This window comes from Hyperolius riggenbachi, chromosome 10 (assembly GCF_040937935.1).
Source record: "Hyperolius riggenbachi isolate aHypRig1 chromosome 10, aHypRig1.pri, whole genome shotgun sequence".
Lineage (NCBI taxonomy): Eukaryota > Metazoa > Chordata > Amphibia > Anura > Hyperoliidae > Hyperolius > Hyperolius riggenbachi.
Window position 1 is genome coordinate 75783924 of NC_090655.1, and position 22666 is coordinate 75806589.

The following is a 22666-nucleotide window of genomic DNA, read 5'->3' on the forward strand; positions in this document are numbered from 1 at the left end:
CCCAGGTAAGTCAAACTTTAAAAAAACAAAAAAAAACTTCAGGTTTCCTTTAGGCTCCCTGCACACTGCATGCGATTCCGATTCTTAATTGGTTTTTACATCCGATTCAGACTTTTAATCGTTACTGCATGCTGCGTTTTTCTGTTGATTGCATTTATGGAAAATCGGAATTGCAACTCGGAAACGGAATCGCAAAACAGATTTGCAGTGTGCAGGGAGCCTTAAACTGTCATATTTCCATAATGTGTCAGTGTAGCGGTTTTTAATGTTGTTCACTGAAGCCCACTTTAGGTAACGATAAATGCATTGCGAGACAATCCCTGTAAACTTACTTTCAGCTGGTTTTGCAGCTTGATCTGCTCAGTGCTGGAAGTCTCCAAGTTGTTATTCGTCTCGGTGCTGATCTTGGTTAAGATGTCAATACTAGAGATCTTTCCAAGTTCGCTGTATTTTTGTTTCCACAATTCCAATTCTGTAAAATCATAAAGCATCAAATAAGGAATGAAAAGTACAACTACAAAGATCTCAATGTTCTCATCTTCACATTCTCTGTTATCCATCACCGATAGCGATCGGCTGATGCTAGTTACGTGTACTTTCTGGTTGCTTGAGATTTAAAGGGGAACTATGGCGGCAAATTTTAAAATTTGTGCAAACATATACAAAGAAGAAAGAAGAAGCAAACTTTTTCCAGAGTAAAATGAGCCATAAATTACAAAGGTAGCTGTATAGACGTAAAGAAAAAAACCACAGGGACACTAGGAGCCCTTATAGTGTATTATCTCAGGTTAAAGAGATTAATAAGTGTAAGAGTATACTACTCACAAACATGGGTTGCTTAATGAGGCAACCACTCGACTGCGCATGTGGGGAAGTCCCGTCCCCACTCAGTCTTTTCCTGGGGTTGGTCGCTGCTCCTTAGAAAAAAATCCTCACTTCCAGAAGGTCGTGAAGACCCTACTTAGTGGGGTGATAAACGTCATACCCGTTTATGTTTTAAGGCACACTACTTGACCTGAGGAAGCGGTTTTAACCGTGAAACGCGTTGTCTGAAGTGCTTGATCACAATAAAGTATTTATATAAACTTTTCACATATTTGGAAGTCTCCTTTAAATAAGGTAGGCAAACATCACTATTCTTATTGATTTATTTGAGAAGAATGGTATAATATAATACAAAAGGGCGCCTCCTACTGCTACTGTAACCATAAATTACAAAGGTTTGGGACTAGTCCATCTCTTTATAGGGGATTAGGGATTTATTTATTTTCTTAGTGAAATTCACTATTCACTTAGTGAACAGCAGTTGCTCTGTCCAACTGCCAAAAAACTGTGTAGCGAGCAGGGAAGTTGGCCAGCATCATTGTTTAAATCCTTTTTAGGGAATATCTTTATAAAAAAAAAAAAAAAAGCCTTGCTGAGCATCTCCTACAAAGAGATGGACTAGTCCAAAACCTGTCACATTTCTACTACCTACTGTAAGTGACAGCAACATAGGAGAAAAGTAACACATGGCTCATTTTACTCTGGAAAATACGTACTTCTTATACAGTATGTTTATGTTTGCACATATTTTAAATTTTACAATTTTTAACCATAGTGCCCCTTTAATGTTAAAAAATAGGCCTGGCTAATACAGTACCATACCCCACTCGATGTGCATACCATGAACTCTGTATTAAATGTTAAAATACATTAAATAAAACTATATTAACCTTGGGGGAGTGTGGAACCCAATCTTTAAAGAGACACTGTAACATTAAAAAGTTCCCCTGGGGTGTACTCACCTCAGGAGGGGGAAGCCTCAGGGTCCCAATGAGGCTTCCCACGCATTCCTCTGTCCCACGGGGGTCTCGCTGGAGCCCTCCGAACAGTGGCCCGCCGGAGACTTGCGCCTGCGCAGTAGAGCAGACCCGACGGGGATCGGGTATTTCCGCCTATTTTGGAGCCGAGAGCCGCCACAGAGCCTGCGCAGGAGCCGGGAAGGTAAATATTGACGTCACTGCTGTACGGAGGGCTGCAGCGAGACCCCTGAGGGACGGAGGACGGTGTGGGAAGCCTCATTAGGACCCTGAGGCTTCCCCCTCTCGTGGCGAGTACCCCCCAGGGGAACTTTTTGATGTTAAAGGTTTTCTTTAAAGAGGAACGAATAGCCATACTATGCCAGGAAAAAAAAACAACCCACATATGTAAGTAGATAAATATTTGCTCTACTTACATAACCGATATATTGTACTGTCCACATTTTGATTTCAGTGGATTTTATAGAGTAAAATAAAGAGAATTCTGTTCCTGACAGGGGCCATCTTGGGTCCCATAGGATAAAGCTAATCCTGATGTAATTTTCTCCATTATTCCCCGCATCCCCCCTCCTCCTCGCAGCATTACAGAGCAAAGTGGGGAGGAATAAAGGCAGCGCACACAGACTCACCAACTGATGGTCCCAGGCGCTGGAATTCGAGTCTATACTCTCTGCACTACCGCTAGTAGTGCCGAGTATAGACGGGAACTCCAGCGCCTGGAACCATGATGAGGTGAGTCTGTGTGGGCTGCCTTCATTCCTCCCTGTTGTGCCGTGTAATGCTGCAGGGAGGGGGGCAGACGGTGGCACAGTACAGGAGGGGGGCCCCGAGAACAGTGAGATGACAGGTGCTCGCTCCACTCCCTGCACCCTAGCAGCATGCGACCACCGGGATAGGGGGGGGCAGGTTCTCCAGGGCTGCCAATCACAGAGGTGTGTGTGTGTGTGTGTGTGTGTGTGTGTGTGTGTGTGTGTGTCTGCCACGTCCTTCTGAACCCACAATCTCACTCTTGCTGCCACTGTCTGTCCACCACTGTGCTCTACCACCTCACAGCGTCCTCTTTATATATGTCTTTTTTCGTAAGTGTTAAACCTAAAGCTCTATCATTACATATTCAAACAAAAGACTGAAAAGATCTTATGGGACCAGAAAGTCACTGTACATCTAGTTAGAGAAACAGGACATTGGCCTCAATTCACTAAGCCTATCTCCTGTCTTTAATAACGTTTCTAGAGTTGTTACAATGGTGATAAGGCATGTAGTATTCAGGAAACATTTTACCTCAGGCAAACCTAAAGTTAACTCTTCTGTCTTTAAGTTAACTCTCCAATCCTTAAAATAACTCCAGAGTTAAAGACAGGCTGTTCATTAACTGCGAGTGAAAATAACTACAGGGGAGGTAACAACTACAGAGGAGGTAAATTAACTACAGAAGAGGTAGTGGCCATGGCGACGGGGCGGGATGACGTCACCGACGTCATGGAGTCAGAGGGGGTCATGATCCACCCCTCAGCGCTGCCTGGCACTGATTGGCCAGGCTGCGCAGGGGGTCTGGGGGAGGGGGGCTGCGCGGCACGGCGGGTAGCGGCGGATCGGCGGCAATCGGAAGTTAATCGCAGCTAGCAAAGTGCTAGCTGCGTGTAACAAAAAAAAAATTATGCAAATCGGCCCACCAGGGCCTGAGAAATCCTCCTGCGCGATATACCCCGAGCTCAGCTAGGGATTATTGCCCAGGAGGTTAAGGAATGAAGAGAGACGATAACTCTCTCACTGTGTGGTGGTAAGTTTTCTCTTGCCTTATCTCCAGCATGATCTTAGTGAATTGAGGCCAATGTAATTGCATTGTTTTTTTTCATATCCCAGGAGACCTTGCATCTTTCAGTTGAAGGACTTTTAAAGTCCTTTAGTTTTAACACACTGAAAAATGGCAGCAGAAATGCACAGCAAAAACGCAAGCACGCAATTTTTAGGCCCCGTTCACATCTTAAAAGGCAAAACGGGAGCGCTTTGCGCAAGTGATTTTACAGCGATTAGCGCTGCAAAAATCACTGGACACTTCCATGATTCCAGAGCGATCACGGTCAGCACTTTATAAGCATTGTATTGCGATCGCTCCACTCCAAAATGGTGCAAGTAACGCGTTTACGATGGGCGCTAATCGCAAAATGCCCGCGAACGGCGCCTATCGCGGCAGTCAGAACACTGCCATAGGGTTACTAGCTTGCGCTTTTGCCATTAGCGGGAAGTGCCCGCTAATCGCATAAGTGTGAATGGGCCCTAAAAGCTCACTATATGCGATTTTAAAATCGAATTACATTGTGCTAGACAATTTTCAGTGTATACAGGAATTGGTTAAATGACCCGTGCGGCGGAAGCACTTCTTCCATTGCGTCATAGGCCGCCTCCTGCAACCAAGGCAGAGTGAGACATAGTATCTTCGTATACCAATAGCAAACAAGCAGCAAAGTTATGGCAATAGCCGCAAAACGTGTTGTCAAGTGATCAATGAAAGTTTGTATTATTTTCCACATATTAGCATTTGTCTGTCATTGAGGTAAGCTATACTTGCCTTGTACATTGGTTTTTAAGCGTTTTATCTCCATTGGGGCGCAGCCTCCAAGTACATCATGTGGAATGTGTTTCTACCACAAGTGTAATATACTTACCTCATCCATGGGGGAAGGGAGCAGAGGTGGAGAGAATAGGAATGTGTAACGGCGCTATATTTGGCGGCTTTGTGAAAAAGCAACCCGTAAGTACAATTGACAGTAATTACATACTGCTGCCCAGCTTTGCAGCATTAATGGGAGTGGTTTCTTTTTTTAATTTGCCGCGATTGGTTCACATTAACATAATAAAACAAAAAGGCAGAAATGGATTAGCTAGAAATAGGTCTATGTAATATATGGCAGTCAGTAAGAGAAAAAACACCCACTCCTGATTGTAATTACCCTTTTCCTAGGCACAGTGCTTACCCTTAGCTAATTTCTCCGCTTCCTCTGTTTTGGCCTCAAGTGCTTGCTCTTGCTCTTCTTGGGTCTGTTCCTGCTCGATAAGTGTGAGTTTCATGCCTTCAATTATCTTTTCCTTCGCCTTTACATCTAAGAACAGACAGAACAAGCCTCAGATGCTGTTTTCTTCACTTTCCCTTATCTTTTATTAATGGCATCCAATAGTCTGCCCATTCCACGGTTTTATAGCAAAAGCACTCCAGTAAAAATCACATCTCTTTCCGACACAGTATCTATAATGGGCAGATTCTGCAATCTTTTCTCATAGCAAGACTGTGATACTTCTGATTCAAATTCCCTAAGTACAGATGGGCCAACAGGTCCTGGTTAATATGATTATTAAAGTGAACCTCCAGACTAAAAATCTACTCAGCAGAACTGAAAAGGCTTGGTGTTTCTTTAACAGTTTCACAGCATCAGAACTTTGTTTTTCTTACCAAAGCATCATTTTTAGCTGCATTTTTAGCTAAGCTCCACCCATCAAAGAAAAAAAGCCCAGGCTTTGTTTCCTTGAAAAGAGAAAGAAGGAGGAGCGCTCCTAGTGTGACATCGCTTTATTAAGACAATTGCGCAAATAAAAATTCACTTACTGGATGTAAGTTGAATGCAAACATGTAAAATCCTTAAAATCCTTCCTTGGCAGTTGCACCTCAAACTACCGTGGCCATCGGAGTCGAAAGGATCTGGTGGAAAGTGATCCTGGATGCTCCCCCAAGGGATAAAACGTATGCTGGCTGCGTTATTACGCGTTTCGGCGTTCCACGCCTTCGTCAGATAACGCTGCCAGCTTGAACAATGTGTGCTTTTATACTCTCCATTCAGGGGGAAATGTGTAATGAGGGGTGGGGACTGGGTTATCATGTCCCTCCCTTTTTTTGGGGGTGGTTTTGAATGAACCTGTCTATAGGTGAAGGAATTCTGTCATTCATTTGTATGTAACAGCCCTGACATGGGCGTTTTAATTAGGGAGAAAGAGATTGGCTGGAACCCTGTCAATCAACAAAGGGTAAATTGTAAACACTATGTATAACCTCAGGGATCTTTCCTGCAGTGCGATGGAGCTAGTGGCTACCCCGCAGTGCAGCGGGTCGTGCAGGGAGTGACTGCAACACTCTTGCCGCTGCGTGAATATATACGAGAAAGGGGGCTAATTGATTCATCTCTGTTCAGAGAAGGACGTCAGGCAGAGGCGTGTGCGGAAGCTAATCCGGCAGGGGGCGTGGTTGGGGTATGGTGCTAACCCCCAATATGCCCATTTGAATTGAGGTGGGTGCGGCCTGATGTCCGCATATTCAGCCTGTGGCAAGCGTCATGCAAATGCATTTGCATGACGCTTGCCACAGGCTGAATATGTGGACATCAGGCCGCACCCACCTCAATTCAAATGGGCATATTGGGGGTTAGCACCATACCCCAACCACGCCCCCTGCCGGATTAGCTTCCGCACACGCCTCTGCCTGACGTCCTTCTCTGAACAGAGATGAATCAATTAGCCCCCTTTCTCGTATATATTCACGCAGCGGCAAGAGTGTTGCAGTCACTCCCTGCACGACCCGCTGCACTGCGGGGTAGCCACTAGCTCCATCGCACTGCAGGAAAGATCCCTGAGGTTATACATAGTGTTTACAATTTACCCTTTGTTGATTGACAGGGTTCCAGCCAATCTCTTTCTCCCTAATTAAAACGCCCATGTCAGGGCTGTTACATACAAATGAATGACAGAATTCCTTCACCTATAGACAGGTTCATTCAAAACCACCCCCAAAAAAAGGGAGGGACATGATAACCCAGTCCCCACCCCTCATTACACATTTCCCCCTGAATGGAGAGTATAAAAGCACACATTGTTCAAGCTGGCAGCGTTATCTGACGAAGGCGTGGAACGCCGAAACGCGTAATAACGCAGCCAGCATACGTTTTATCCCTTGGGGGAGCATCCAGGATCACTTTCCACCAGATCCTTTCGACTCCGATGGCCACGGTAGTTTGAGGTGCAACTGCCAAGGAAGGATTTTAAGGATTTTACATGTTTGCATTCAACTTACATCCAGTAAGTGAATTTTTATTTGCGCAATTGTCTTAATAAAGCGATGTCACACTAGCAGCGCTCCTCCTTTCTCTTTTTTTGTTCCTTCAACCAAGCCTCCCTGACAGCCGGGCTCTAAGAGGAGCAGCTAAAGTGTGACTCCACTCGACCACCCCTGATTATCGCCTAGCAGCGCAAGATTGCACATCTTTCTCCGTACAACTTTGTTTCCTTGATGCTGTTCAGAGCATGATGGGATTTCCTATATTGCTATTCACGTTGCCTAGCAATTTCCTATGTTATTCACGTTGCCTAGCAACTGGGAGAGGTTCTCAGGACACAGGACAGTTGGAACTGTGTCTCATGCTCCCTGTCACCTACTTTGAACCAAAAAGGTGGCTGCTATCATGAAATCAAACATTTGCCTGTTCTTTTAAAACAGGGTGGGTAAGAGATTATTACCTATCTATTTTAATTAACATAACTAATGTAACTTAAAGAGTAACTGTCAGGCTGCAGAAGCTAATTTAAACCTCTATTCTCCTGTGTTAAACAGTTTAGAAGGAAGCTCAAAAGCCATTAGTGAAGATAAAAATCTCAGTTACCTTTGATGTGTGCTTATCAGCAAGTCTGTTACAGAGCCACAAGGACGCAAGCCGCATACTAAACTGCAAAGCATTCTGGGGCCCTCCCCTCGGCTGCTAATGAGACGTTACAGAAGCTTCTAATCAGTCCAGCGTGTAGCACTGATAAATCTCGGGGCAGAGTACTCTGCAGGAGTCAGCTATTGTTCCTAGCCACATGGCTCATTAATATTCACTGCACACTGTGTTGTTCAAGTAGGAGCTTATCTGTGATCAGGAAGCAGGCAGGACATGACGACACATTCGACAGAAAAACATGGAGCCTGCCATGAGCTGTCAGGAGCATCATTCTCTGCATATACTATATACAAATTCTGTGAAATCCAAACGTGGACAGTGAAATGCATATGTAATGTAAGTACAGCCAATCTTTAGCTACTGATATATGTGTTTATTTTCTCTGAGACCTTATACCTAACAGCTCCTCTTTAATGACCATGTTTTTTTAGGCTGGAGTTCCTCTTTAAATAAAGTTATATATAGGTATGTCCCTTTTAGCCCTCATAAGATGCTAATCTTGATATGGGCATATAAGTCTTTTGGGAACAACCAGCTTTTCAATGTATTCAGAGATACTAAGATGAGTTTTGAGTCAGATCATCGAATAATTAAAACATATATTTTATTATGAACACATAAAACATATTTAAAGAGTAACTGTCAGGCTGCAGAAGCTAATTTAAACCTCTATTCTCCTGTGTTAAACAGTTTAGAAGGAAGCCAAAAAGGCAATACTGCAGTTAAAAATCTCTCTTACATTTGATGTGTGCTTATCAGCAAAGCTGTTAGACCCAAGCTCTTAAGAGGACGCAAACCGCATACCATACTGCAAAGCATTCTGGGGCCCTCCCCTCGGCTGCTAATGAGAAGTTACAGGATCAAGTTTCAGCAGCTTGTAACTCAGTCCAGGCACAGCACTGATAAATCTCCGGGCAGAGTACACTGCAGGAGTCCGCTATTGTTCCTAGCCACATGGCTAATTAATATTCACTGCACACTAGTGTTATTCAGTACGAGCTTTTCTGTGATCAGGAAGCAGGCAGGACATGACGACACATTTGGCTTCATAGGAGACAGACAAACATGGAACCTGCCATGAGCTGTCAGGAGCATCAATCTCTGCATATACTATACAAATTCTGTGAAGTACAAACGTGGACAGTGAAATGCATATGTAATGTAAGTACAGCCAATCTTTAGCTACTGATATATGTGTTTATTTTCTGAGACCCTATACCTAACAGCTCCTCTTTAAAGCTAATAGCAGGACTGTGGAGTGGGGACAATTTTCAGCACCCGGAGTTGGAGTCGTTGATTTCATAAACTAAGGAGTCGGATGATTTTTGTACAAAATCCACAGCCCTGTCTTAGACTAAGGAGTCGAGGAGTCAGAGCCATTTGTATGAAGAAAGAGCAGTCGGCACAGCTGGATAATTGCTTTAATCATATATTGGTACGCACAAGGACAAGTTGCGTGCAGGCAAAACAAAAGTAACATACCAGTTGAGTGAAGGACACCCGGGTGGGTGCATCCGTAGAAGCGCCTCGCCACGAAACGGCTGCCTGGCTCACATCTCTTCCCTGCACCCACCCGTGTGTCCTGCACTCAACTGGTACGTGACTTATGCCTGCCTTTTGCCTGCACGCAACTTGTCCTTGTGTGTACCAATATATGAATAAAGCAATTACCCAGCTGTGCCGACTGCTCATTCTTTATACAAATTAACATTACCTATACTCCAATAAGTCTGAGCACGTTGATAATGCTGGTGGACACACGCATAACTGTACAGCCAGCCTCCCCCTCCTCTTTCATCTTCCGTGCTCTTTTAAACTGCTCTGCCAATGTTCCTCCTCTGTTGTATTTACCCCTAATACGCGGAGTGTGAACTAGTCCTAACAGCCACTGATTAGCAGCTGCCACTGTGCTAACTGCACACAGCATACAAGTTATTTTCTGTGGAAATGTTTTATGTGACAAAATGTCACAGGCATAATGTACCTAAGGGCAATCAGCAAAAAGTGTGTTTGATTCCACTAGTTCAGCCCCCTACTACTCTCAAAAACAGTGATATGGCCCTTGGCCTGAAAAGTTTGGCTTTTGAGAGGACACACCCATGACCACAGCTCACCAGCACTGGTCAAGCACATAATTAGTATACGTCCACAGATTAGCACAAATAGCCTGAATCAACGCTCTCTGTTAAAAATACCATTTGCCTTACAAAATCCTATTTTAATAAAGTTGGGAAATGAGTAGGAGACATTTTACAAACCGCAACAATTTGTATTTCTTTTTTTAATAAATATGGTAAGACTTCTGTCAGTTTTTCCCATATTGCTGAAAATGCAGAGCCTAGGTGTAAAGCTCTGTATCTTATGTTTGTAATGGAAATATCCCATGTATATGTCACCGGTGGCAGAAAGGGTAATATATGGAGCTCATTACCTTGACATGCCTTCTGATACAGCTGCGCCGCGTCTCCGGTTTTCTCATTGTCACGCAGTTCCTGCATAAAAAGGAGTCTATGAATAACAGCTGATCCATAATAGCCTTTAAGAGAACATAAATCACGCACTGATCGGTAGGTACAAGCCCTGCCATGTCAGCATGATTAACCAGATCCATTTAGGAAGATGCCCTAGTTATGAAGTTACAATGTGCAACCTGTAAACAAGACACAGACGTGGCAAAATAATACAGAATCCTTAAAGCAAACCTGAAGGAAAAATAAATGTATGAGAAAATGAATTGTATGTGTGGTACAGCTAAGAAATAGAACATAAGTAGCAAAGAAAAGTCACATTTTCCAGTACAGGGAGAGTTAAAAAAAACAAAAACCGTCAGTTTATATCTATGCAAAAGAGCTTATCTCAATTCTTCAATCCAACATGGTTGGATACAGTCCTTTTTTCTGAAGCACTTAAGAGGAACTTCAGCCTAAACAAACATACTGTCATTAAGTTACATTAGTTATGTTAATTAAATTCATCCGCCCCCATCAGGGGAAAAATGCCTGGGCAGTTTTCTTTGATGGGGCGGAGCTTAGCTTCTAAGTAGCTAAAAATTAGGCTTTGGTATGAAACACAAAGTTCTGATGCTGTGAACCTGTTAAAGAAACACCAAGCCTTTCAGTGCTACTGAGTAGTTTTTTAGTCTGGAGGTTCACTTTAAGTAAAAGAAACAGTGAGGAACAGTTTGATATAAGGTTTTACAGCAGGAAGGTTCAAAGGGTCATTGTCACAGACTGCAAGACCGGTCTGCGGATGGGGTCAATCGATCAGCGTCAGAAATCCTCTCACACAGTCATTTTGCTCATCACGAAGGGTAACCAGACTTCGCAATTTGATGAACTGACTTGCGGAGGGAGCGTTCAGATGCGTTCAAGGACTCACCTCACACATACAATTCAAAGATCTGCCACCAAGCGGGTTACACATCCCGCTACTGTAATTATACTAGGACTTCGAGAACGCTATATTAACCCTTAGCAGTATGCAGGAACCTGGGTCAGATCTTTATATCTGGGCCGGGTTCTCGCATACGGGTTATACAGGTACACTTCTATTAAACACAGGGTAGCGGTTTCAGGAGAATAGGTACGATTGTGTATGTTCAGCAACAGGTCATAATCGCTAAATGATTTTTAAAACGTTTAATAACAAAAATGCATTACCTACAGTTATATACACCAATTAACATATACACACACAGAGCTTAAAAATAAAAAGGAATAAAATCAGAAAGTTCTTAGTTATGCTGAATAGTCCATTTAAAGAATGAAGAAAAAGAGTCCAGTTTAAAAGTAGGCATTCAGGTTAAGAGCCCTTGAACACAGCATGCGTCGGTTCCCCTTGAACGCAAGCATGGACTTTCCTGGTCGATGGAATTTAGAGAACTGGGCGGGTTTGGTCCCGCCCCACTTTTATAGGACCTGAGTTTTGGGCTGTCACTACCTGGAAAGTAGGTGTGTTTAAGGCAGGGTTATCTCCTGGCAGCAAGGTTGCCACCCCCAGACTCAGAGCAGGAAAATGTACCAATTATTAATAATCTGTGTGACTCCGCCCCAGATTGGCGCATCGCAAACGTGAGACTATAGTCCTAAGCGGCCTGCGACCCTGTATCAAACGAGGCTATACATGCCTATTCTATCGCATTCGCTCTACGCAGGCCGGATAAAGTGGTTTTCCTACAGATTCCTGACAGTTAGAAAATTGTAATTCAGGTGAATGATAGAACTGATTTCTAGGTATCAGAAAATGTGTTTTTTGTCTTTCTGTGACAAGGCTATTTTGAATTACAAATAAATTAAAGTTCTCTTTGTTTGATTGTATGATTTTGGAGGGAATCTCTTATCTTACTGGTTGGAGCTAGTTTCTGGGACATGAGCTGTGCAGCCAAATGGCTCTGCCTAGGGGGTCGGCCACGTGTGAAATTATTTTCTGACCTGACACAGGATGTGGGTGAGGGGTTGTTGCTTCCAGTGAGAAGAGCAAAAGGAAAGGTATTTTGTTTTATTCTACACAGGACTGACAGTAAGGGGCTGGATCATTACGCAAGTCGTTGGCAATTGCGCACAACTTTCCGTAATGTTCACCAGTCATTATTTCTGCTTTTATAGCTTAAAAGACAGAAGAGCTTTCTAATCTACAAATATGATAGAATTATTCAATGTTATAAGAAAAACAAAACTATAAAACTAAAAATAAAATAGGAGACTTTGCTACTAATGTTCTACTTGTTATCCGTACTACACATACAATTCATTATACAGTATCATAAGTTTTTTTTTCACTTTAGGTTTGCTTTAAAAAGCAACCTGGATTGTCTGAAAATATGTAAGACAGAGTGCACTTGTAAATAGGTTAGCTCAAGCATACGTTGCCCCAAATACAGACATAATTACAGCACATAAGGGTACTCTCACACTATTATTTATTACACTATGAGCGATGCAATAAGATCCCAATGCGAAGGTGATGAAAAGTTGCATCGCCCTACTTTGATTAAAATATTCTGCATTTCTTGGCAGCCCGACGAAGCAGAGTCAAGAAAACGAAACGTTTCAGATGAACTATGGCACTACATATAGGTTACCTTGCCAAGCTGCTGAATTGTCCTCTGTTTCATTTCTAGTTCGCTAGACATCTGCTTCTTCAGTTTCTCATATTCATTCACTTTGTTAGTTAGGGTCTTCTTTTCCTCACGCATAGCAGAAATCTAGAGCAGGTAAGCCATCGTTAGATCTACACAATTTGTAATCATGTGAACCTAGCAGCACAGGATGAGCACTCCGAGGCCAGCCTAAGGGCCCATTCACACTGGGGCGATTTACAGCCATTTTCTGCATATTCCCGAATCGCAGATGCTTGCTAATGCTTTAAAAAGCGGTAGTGTAATCTATGGCTGATCTCACCGCAGCGATCACCGGCGATTCTAGATAAACGAAAATGTGGTGCATGCAGCGCTTTTTCGCAATTTTAGAGCAATTAAGAAATCGCAATCCCTCAACAATCGCAAACAAAGTAGTGAAAAAAATCCCACTCTGAAAAACGCTAGTGATCTTGCTAGCGTTTTGCGATCTCCAGAGTGAATAGGCCCTAAAAGCCCGTACTCACGTTAGATACAGGACGCCTGGTGGGATCGGCACCTGCAGGGACAAGGTTAACAGATGTGTTCTAATCCCATGCGGGGAAGGGGGGGCAGAGCATCACAGAACATCACATGGCGGCGGGTTAAGTAAGAACAATACTCAGGGCCTAGCAGTGGAGAGGGATTAGGGGCTGCCGTACATAGGCTGGATTCTAAGCAGAGGTGGCCGCGTTATAGGCTTCCTTGGCCGACTTTCATCTACAGTGTACAGAGCGTAAAGGACAACTATCAAAGTTAACTAAAATTCAAAATGCCACATAATTCCAGTAATTACTAGCAATGCAAAGGCTTTTTTCATCTTTTATGTTTTATATGATGAAAATGACATTTACAGAGAACAGTTCTCACTGCAGGGCTGAGGAGTCGGAGTTGGAGCAATTTTAGGTGTCTGGAGTGGAAAGTTTCATAAACTGAGGAGTCTGAGTCGCATGACTTTTGTACCAAATCCACAGCCCTGGCAAGTATTAGACTAAGGAGTCGTAGTTGAGGAGTCTAAACTATTTTGGGTACCTGGAGTCAGAGTTGCGTAGAGTCAGTGGTTTCCCCGAAAACTGAAGAGTCGGATGATTTTTTATCGACTCCACAGCCCTGTCTCACTGAGGGCATTTTATGGAGGACTGTGCCCAGCACATCATCCAGCATACAAAAACAATCTTCACTGGCTGTAATACTATGAGCAAAATGTGTTCAGAATTATATAAAGCAGAAATATAGCTTCAAAGGTGTGTAAATAATAATCAACTGAAGCTCTGTCTATGTGCCTGATCCTGTCTCTCTCTCTCTCTCTTACACGCAGTGTAAAGTACGGTAAACAGTTTACAGCCAGGTTACAGTTCAGCTCTTCTTCCCCCTACCCCACTGATGCCAACACAAAATAGCTTGTAAACACGGCTTTTTTTTTTTCACAAAGGCTGTGCTGAGAGACCTCTGAGAAGCATTTTAGTGTTGCTGGGTAAAAGCTTTATAGGTATATGGGGTTTACAGAAAAACAGTTTCTTTGATAGTCGTCGTTTAACCTAATGGGGACCGACTTAGTACGAATCTACGTCCAGAAGGTGGTGCTGCCGCTCTGACTGGATGTTGATCCAACGTCCGCTAAAACAAAATGTCCCGCCGCGATCTTGCACACCCGAGAGGGGAGATTAAGCTGTCATATGACAGCTGAAATCTCCCCTCAGTGATCAGAAGCCATCGCGTATAGCTTCTGATCACTACGATCGCCGGCGGACTGTAGTGCTTACCAGTAAGAGCTGCGGCGGTAGGGGGTTTAAAAAAAAAAAAAAAAAAAAAAAAGAATCCACTCACCTTCTTGCCATTCCCCCAGCGATTGGAGCTCCCCTCCGCTCTGACCGGCATCCCCGCTCACTCTGATGTAAGTATCAGGTCCTGGCTTGATGACCGCATCTAGCTGCGACCAAGAACTGAGCGGCAGTACAAGCGGGGATGCCGGCCAGAGCGGAGGGTTCCACAGTGGCTCATCCCTGGAGCCTGGGAAGTAAGTAAAGGCTGCTGGCTACAGGGGGGGACACCATGCCCAGCAAGCCACTCTGGATCCGGCTGCGGGCCCCCATGCAAAATCATCTGGTCTTTAACCCTTTCGGGACCGACCGCCTAATCCCCCTTAAAGAGAACCCGAGGTGTGTTTAAAGAATGTTATCTGCATACAGAGGCTGGATCTGCCTATACAGCCCAGCCTCTGTTGCTATCCCAAACCCCACTAAGGTCCCCCTGCACTCTGCAATCCCTCATAAATCACAGCCGTGCTGTGAGGCTGTGTTTACATCTGTAGTGTCAGTCTCATCAGCTCCCCCGCCTCCTGCATAGCTCCAGTCCCTGCCCCCGTCCCTTCCCTCCAATCAGCAGGGAGGGAAGTGATGCAGGCGGGGACTGGAGTTCTGCAGGAGGCGGGGAGAGCAGCAGACTGACACTATAGAGATAAACACAGCCAGCTCTGACAAGATGTTTGTCAGCAGCGTGGCTGTGATTTATAAGGGATTGCAGAGTGCAGGGGGACCTTAGGGGAGTTTGGGATAGCAACAGAGGCTGGGCTGTATAGGCAGATCCAGCCTCTGTATGCAGATAATATTCTTCAAACCCACCTCGGGATCTCTTTAAGGACCAGGCGTTTTTTCTGAAACCGGGGGGGGGGGGGGGGGGGGGGGGACGCTACACACGCTGTTCCTTAGCGCGGGCATTGACTCAACGTCCAGTCAGGGCAGCCGCACCACCTGCTGGACGTAGATTCAACCTACGTCGGCCCCCAAAAGGTTAGGGGGCTTAGGCAGCCGGTACTGAACGGGTTACAGTGTAACTGTCCATGTCAATGAATTTTAAAAGGTTTAAAATGATGTGGGTAGTGGTGGACTTACCCCTTCAATGCAGACAATAAGGATGTTGCAATGCGTTGCGTGGGTATATCCCACTTCCTCAGGCAATACAAGGGAGCATATAACTCATACAGTCCATTTCAAAGCTTAGCGCCTCTGTCTCTGTTCACAGAGGCGCTAAGCTTTGAAAAGGACTGTACGAGTTATATGCTATTTTTTGCTTCTCTACGTCACCTCAGACTTAACTAATGCAGCCTGATTGGCTTAAGCCTCTTTCCTTCCTGTTCTTGCATCCCCCCCCCCCCCCCCTGTTCCTTTCCGATTGGCCAACATTTCTCGTGCTGAGGCAATGCACTTTCTATAGTAAAGAGCGGGCAATCCATACACAATTAGGCAGAGGAGAGTAAGGGAGGAAATGACATCTGGAATGGCTTTAAAATAGCCACAGTTAAAATGGGAAATGCCAAGAAGGATTTTTTTTCTTTTTTTACTATAGAAAAATCACTAAAATCAAAACGTGGATAGTGCAATACATATGTTATGTAAGTTGAGCAAGTATTTATTTACTTAATTTTGTGTTTGTTTGTTTTCTAAGATAGTATGGCTGACTGCTCCTCTAACAAACAGGTGAGAAGATGACCAACCAGATGGCAAGTAGCACCGGTAGCAGGCCTACACAGTGAAAGAAGACAATATTTCACAGACCATCGAAAGAGAAGGATTAGAATGCATATATTCAGCTCTCACCCTAGTGGTAGGTTCTATTCTATGGGGAGGAGAGTTTGGAACAAGCACAAGTAGCAAAATACTGCTAGAGCTTCCCTTGACATTCCTGCAGATTGAAAGGGCTTTCTGGCAAGGTGGTCCATCCTTGTGGATTGCGGGGGAGAAGCTCAGGGTTGATGGTATGCATTTGTTTTCCATCCTGCGTACTGGAAGTCCTTATGGGGTAATGGATCTTTCACTTGTGCTCACATGAGGTCTTCTAGATCATGTTCCCATCAACCAAACCAGTATATCAGGTCTACTAGGCTGATATTGTTAAAAGCTAGGCTACTATTGAAATAAAAGCAGGGCTTTGGAGTCGGCTCAAAAATCTTCCAATTCCGACTACTCAGTTTATGAAACCACGACTGACTCCTTAGTCTAATACTTAACAGGGCTGTGGATTTTGTACAAAAATCATCCAACTCTCCGGGTTTATGAAATCAACAACTCCAACTCCGGGTGCCCAAAATTGCCCCGACTCCGATTCCACCGCCGTGGTTAAAAGGGATCAGCTAGAAAGATGTACATACCAGCAGACCAGACAATATTGATGTGGATATCTCCCAAAAACTCAATTGGCAGCAGTATCTACCAGAGACCTATACCGACTCACTCATCTCTATTCATAAGCCAACTAGACAAGTATTAGTATCAAGGAAACAATCAAAATGAATAGGCCCCTGGTGTGTAATGCATATTATGGTAATATGCAGTCTACTCATCAATACAAAATGATCATTTTGGCACGCTGCCTAATTCCGCATTAAGCTCAACATTACAAAGCACCAACCTCTCTCTCAACTTGCTGCATTTGCTTTTTAGCATCTGCTAGTTTCTCTTTTAACTCCGTGTATTCCTCTTCCTTTCTCTGGAGATCTAGCTGTGTGGTTTTTAATTGGCTGGCTTGTTGTGAAAGGTCTTTCTTTAACCTTGATAAAATGAAAAAAGAAAAGAAAAATGAAAGAAGCCCATGTGCCCTAGAGAAAAACAAAACAAAAACCAGCTGTAGTAAGTCATATTGTTCAAAACACAGCAAGCAATGGGCAGCGCTCACAGGCTGCAAGTGAAGTGAAAGCTCCAGAGATATGCCCAGCCCCTTGGGGCTAAATACATACCTTGAATACAAATCAGATGCAAATTATGTGCTAACACTAATCTAAATTCTAAAATTTGAATGCAAGCTGACACCCCTGGAGGTAGTCAATTCAGGTGCAGCGTCTGTTTGGAAGCGCTGCCATTTCCTTCTGCTATATTGTTCAAAACCTCAATGGGCGTAATGATCACCCCTGCCATCGCAGGGGGGCCCAAAGGCTTAGGTGCCCCGCCTATTTCTCCCAAACCAATTAGCAAAAAAAACCCTCCCTGTTCACTCACAAAAAGGCCTGGTGCACACCAAAAACCGCTAGCAGATCCGCAAAATGCTAGCAGATTTTGAAACGCTTTTTCTTATTTTTCTATGGCGTTTTGCGGATTGCTGCAGCGGATTTCAGTATAGTACATTTCATATATTGTTACAGTAAAGCTGTTACTGAACAGCTTCTGTAACAAAAACGCCAGCAAAATCGCTCTGAACAGGCGTTTTTCAGAGCGGATTGCGTTTTTCCTATACTTAACATTGAGGCAGAAACGCATCCGAAATCCAAAAAATGCCTCACCCCAGCATTTTTCGTTTCTGCAAAACGCCTCCCGCTCTCGTGTGCACCACCCCATTGAGATACATTGACCAAGCGGATCCGCAGCCGCAAGCGGCTGCAGAAACGCTGAAAAAGCCGCTCGGTGTGCACCAGCCCAAACAGTGTGCAGGAGCATGTGTCATTTTTCCCTACTTCCAGATGCTGCTTAGATCAGCGATTTTGTGAGCGTTTTTCAAGCAGAAGTATTTTAAAAGCCATTCATTTCCAGGTCAAAGATTGCACTTCCTGTTTGTCTGCATAAAGAAAATCGTAAAATGCAAAACTAAAAATGCCCAAAAATTGTTTAAACACAAATCGCACAAAAGAATGCTGGTAATTGCAAAAAAAAAAAACCAAAACAGGCTCACAAAACGTTTGGTGCTTGCAATTTGTAGTGTGAACTAGGCCTAAAAGTAATTTACGGTTATAAAGAAAATGCAGTACATGAGGGAACAGCATTAAATGGGCAACACAAAAAAAATCAATTTATGATAAAATCAATTTTTTTTCTTGCCATCACTTAAACTTTGTCTCCAGCATGGGATTTGGATACAGTTGGAGGGACACAGATTAGATGTAATTAGACTTACAGCTCAATTTCTTTTGTCGCCTCTGCGACTTGCTTCTCTCCCTCATTCTTGGCGTTGTGGGCAGCTGCAAGTTCTTCCTGCATTTGTTTTATCCTCTGTTCTAATCCAACCTTTTCAGCAGTTAATTTCTGGTGGCTCTTTTCACAGCCCGCGTGCTCCTCTCGGAAACCCGCCAAGCTTTTCTCCAGTGTTTGAAAGGCAGCCGCTTTTTCTTTGCTCTCTTCTTCCAGGCTGTTAAGCTTTTCATATTTCTCTTTATAAGAATCCACAAGAAGCCCCAAATCTTTTATCTGCTGACTATTCAATGATAACTCGTTTTTGTAGTCCAGTTCTTGTTTTTTGTATCGGTCTAAACTGTCCGTGGCTTCTGACAGTTGCTCTCGGAGCTGGACAATAAGATGTTCTTTTCCTTGCAAAATGGAGTCGCGAGAAGTAGCCTCACAGAGCTGAACTTGCAACGAGTCCTTTGCATTTTGAAGCTCGGCCATCTTGTTCTTTAGGTCATCCAGCTCTTTTTCCAAAATCTCATTCTGCATATTCTTTTTAGCAGATTCCCGAAGAACCTCCTGACACTTTTTCCACAGGCCTTCTATAGCGCTGTAAAATGCACTCTCTCTCCCTGAAGCTATTTTTGCCATTATACTTTCATTTCCACCAGATGTCAGGTTTCTCTGCGACGTTCTCTCAGCGTCGCTTAGATTAAGAGATTCCACTTCAAAGTCTGGTTTTATATCGTTCTTATCAAAATCTTCCAGCTTACTGTGAAGAGTTTTAAGTTGGGCAAGTCTGCTGGCAGTGTTTACTTTGTTGTGATCTATCTCCTGCTTTAATGCCTCAACTTTGCCTTCCAGAGCGGAGGTGAGAACTTTCTGTGCCTGCAGCTCTGAAGCCACGGTTACGTTTCTGGACTCCAAATCAGTCACATCCTGGTCACGGCTAGCGAGCTTCTCATTTAACTCAACCACAGTCCGATTAAGGTTCAACACTTGAACTCTATACTGCTCTTTTTCAGTTGAAACTTGTTTCAGTTCTTGTAAAATTTCAATCCCTTCTTTGGTTTCTTTCTTCTTTTTATCAAGTTCCATGTTACCATCAATTGTTTCAACAAGTTCTACAAAGTAAAAATGAAAACGTGATTAAAAGAACTAATTTTAAGCAAGACAATAGTAGCTAACTAAAAACCATAAACGACAATCAATTTTAAGACTTTTGAATACCAAAAAAACTAAGTTTTGAATAGAATAGCGACCCCAGCGTGACAATTTCCAAAATCCCAGGCTTGGTCTCCCCGCAGGGCCTGGCTGCTCTCTTATAGATTAGTTATCAGAGTATGTTGCTACTGAGATCAATGTGGTATTGCTATCGACTGCTGTTCTGTACAGATAAAGCTGCCAGACATTGGAGTCATTAAACCTTTCGTCACCAGGTCTTTTTTTTTTTCAGATCCACAAAAGATTTGTAATGTTATATTACAAATCTTTTGTGGATCTGAAAAAAAAAAAAAAAAGACCTGGTGACGAAAGGTTTAATGACTCCAATGTCTGGCAGCTTTATCTGTATTTGCCAGAATCCAGAAAGGCTACGTATATTGTATTATTCACTGTAATTGCCATTTTTAAATATTTTGGTTATATTTGTTCACATACCGGTAAGCCTTATGCATAAATGGCTTGCTAAGAAGCATCTCGCTGACCTTAGCAGCTAGCCAGGATTGCTTTCCTTTTAACACCCTAACCCTTAAATTAACCATCAGAAACTGGTTGGTTAAAGCAGAGGAGATTGGCTAGGAAAATCCCAGCACTGCACAATGCTGGCTTCCAGCACTTACAGTAATTTCAGAGGCTAACCAAATTTAAGCATTAGTGTACAGTGCTAATATTTATAGCATATTCAACCATTTCAAATCCAGACCTTGTTTCCCCCCTATGGACCAGAGCAGATTTGACATTTAAGTTATGTCTGTATTTAATCAGCAATAGCATTATCCCTACTTATGACACCTAAATTTTGTTTGTTTGTAATTTCCACCATTTATCATAAAACTTAAATTATGTACCTGTCACAATTTATTATGTGGAAATTTGATTCTGAAACAATGCTACAGCGTGGACAGTATTTTTCACTTTGAACTGAGAAAATAAAAGGTAAAAAAAAAAAAAAAAAAAAAATCTTATTGGATCAGGGAATATACAGTGGGATGCGAAAGTTTGGGCAACCTTGTTAATCGTCATGATTTTCCTGTATAAATTGTTGGTTGATATGATAAAAAATGTCAGTTAAATATGTCATATAGGATATTTGAGAAGTGAAGTTTATTGGATTTACAGAAAGTGTAAAAATAGTGTTTAAATAAAATTAGGCAGGTGCATAAATTTTGGCACTGTTGTCATTTTATTGTTTCCAAAACTTTAGAACTAATTATTGGAACTCAAATTGCCTTGGTAAGCTCAGTGACCTCTACCCTACATACACAGGTGAAGAAAGAGTATTTAAGGGGGTCATTTGTAAGTTTCCCTCTTAATTTTATCTGAAGAGTGGAAACATGAGGGTCTCAAAACAACTCTCTAATGATCTGAAGACAAAGATTGTTCAATATCATGGTTTAGGGGGAAGGATACAGAAAGCTGTCTGTTTCCACAGTTCGGAACATATTGAGGAAATGGAAGACCACAGGCTCAGTTCAATCTAAGGCTAGAAGTGGCAGACCAAGAAAAATCTCAGCTAAACAGAAGCGTTGAATGGTGAGAACAGTCAGTGTCAACCCACAGACCAGCACCAAAGACCTACAACAGCATCTTGCTGCAGATAGAGTCACTGTGCATCGTTCAACCATTCTGCGCACTTTACACAAGGAGATGCTGTATGCGAGAGAGATGCAGAGGAAGCCTTTTCTCTGGCCACAGCACAAACAGAGCCGCTTGAGGTATGCTAAAGTACATTTGGACAAGCCAGCTTCATTTTGGAATAAGGTGCTGTGGACTAATGAAACTAAAATGGAGTTATTTGGGGCTAACAAAAAGAACACAGCATTCCAAGAAAAACACCTGCTACTCACAGTAAAATATGGTGGTGGTTCCATCATGCTGTGGGGCTGTGTGGCCAGCACAGGGACTGGGAATCTTGTCAAAGTTGAGGGACGCATGGATTCCACTCAGTATCAGCAGATTCTGGAGACCAACGTCCAGGAATCAGTGACAAGGCTGAAGCTGCACCAGGCCTGGATCTTTCAACAAGACAACGACCCTAAACACTGCTCAAAATCTACTAAGGCATTCATGCAGAGGAACAAGTACAACGTTCTGGAATGGCCATCTCAGTCCCCAGGCCTGAATATAATTGAAAAATGTGTGGTGTGAGTTAAAGAGAGCTGTCCATGCTCGGAAGCCATCAAACTTGAACGAAGTAGAGAGGTTTTATAAAGAGGAATGGTCCTAAATACAATTAACCAGAATTGGAACCAATAGGAAGTGCTTAGAGGCTGTAATTTCTGCAAAAGAAGGGGGGGGGGTTCGGGGGTGCGGTCTTGTTCTACAAGCAGGGTCATTACATAAAGAAGTCCTGGGAACACCAGCCCTACCTAACCACTATCTTCATCGCCCTCAGCATTTTGGAAAGTTACATTTGGTGTGTCAAGTGGTGCGAAGGGGGTACTGCCTGGGCTTCCTTATCTACTGGCAGTCATTTCCTACCCTAATCTGCCTCCCCTCACTTTTACCCTTCCCTTTACCCTCCTCCCCACACTCAGTTCACCCATTCCACCTCACTACACCCACTTCACACTTCCCTCCTCCCCACAGTCGCTTTTAACCTTCCATTCTTCTTCCCTCACTAGCTTCCAGCATCAGCTGCTTACCTCCTTGCACTGTGCAGACTGAACTCTGTGGCTGGCAGTGGCAAGAGACCAGAGCGTCCCAGTCATCCTCACTGCTGCCACCCGGTGTCCGGATATGCAGAAAGCATGCTGCACTACAAATAAGACACACTAGGTGGCAGCAGTAACAATGGCTGCAGATGGCTCTTCTCTATAGCTCCAGGCAAACTTCAGTGACACTTCTCTCTGCACTGTGATGAGTCATGACAGACTGCACGACCTAGCTAAGAGCAGCCTGCGGCCCTCCAGTGGGCCACAGCCCAGGGGTTGAGGACCCATATTTAACCATTTCAGCCTGCAG

General features: G+C 43.5%; 1 protein-coding gene across 3 annotated transcripts in view; it reads right to left on the reverse strand.

The window, feature by feature from the left end:
- KIF20B (kinesin family member 20B) overlaps nt 1-22666 on the reverse strand; it is a 175136-nt gene that overhangs the window by 39861 nt on the left and 112609 nt on the right. For all 3 annotated transcript variants that reach the window (XM_068258632.1, XM_068258631.1, XM_068258633.1), the window contains 6 exons: nt 18495-19605; nt 17022-17160; nt 12582-12704; nt 9933-9993; nt 4778-4903; nt 333-472 (listed from right to left, as the gene is read on the reverse strand). In XM_068258632.1, coding sequence (XP_068114733.1) covers nt 333-472; nt 4778-4903; nt 9933-9993; nt 12582-12704; nt 17022-17160; nt 18495-19605 — 1700 coding nt within the window. The remainder of the gene's footprint in view (nt 1-332; nt 473-4777; nt 4904-9932; nt 9994-12581; nt 12705-17021; nt 17161-18494; nt 19606-22666) is intronic.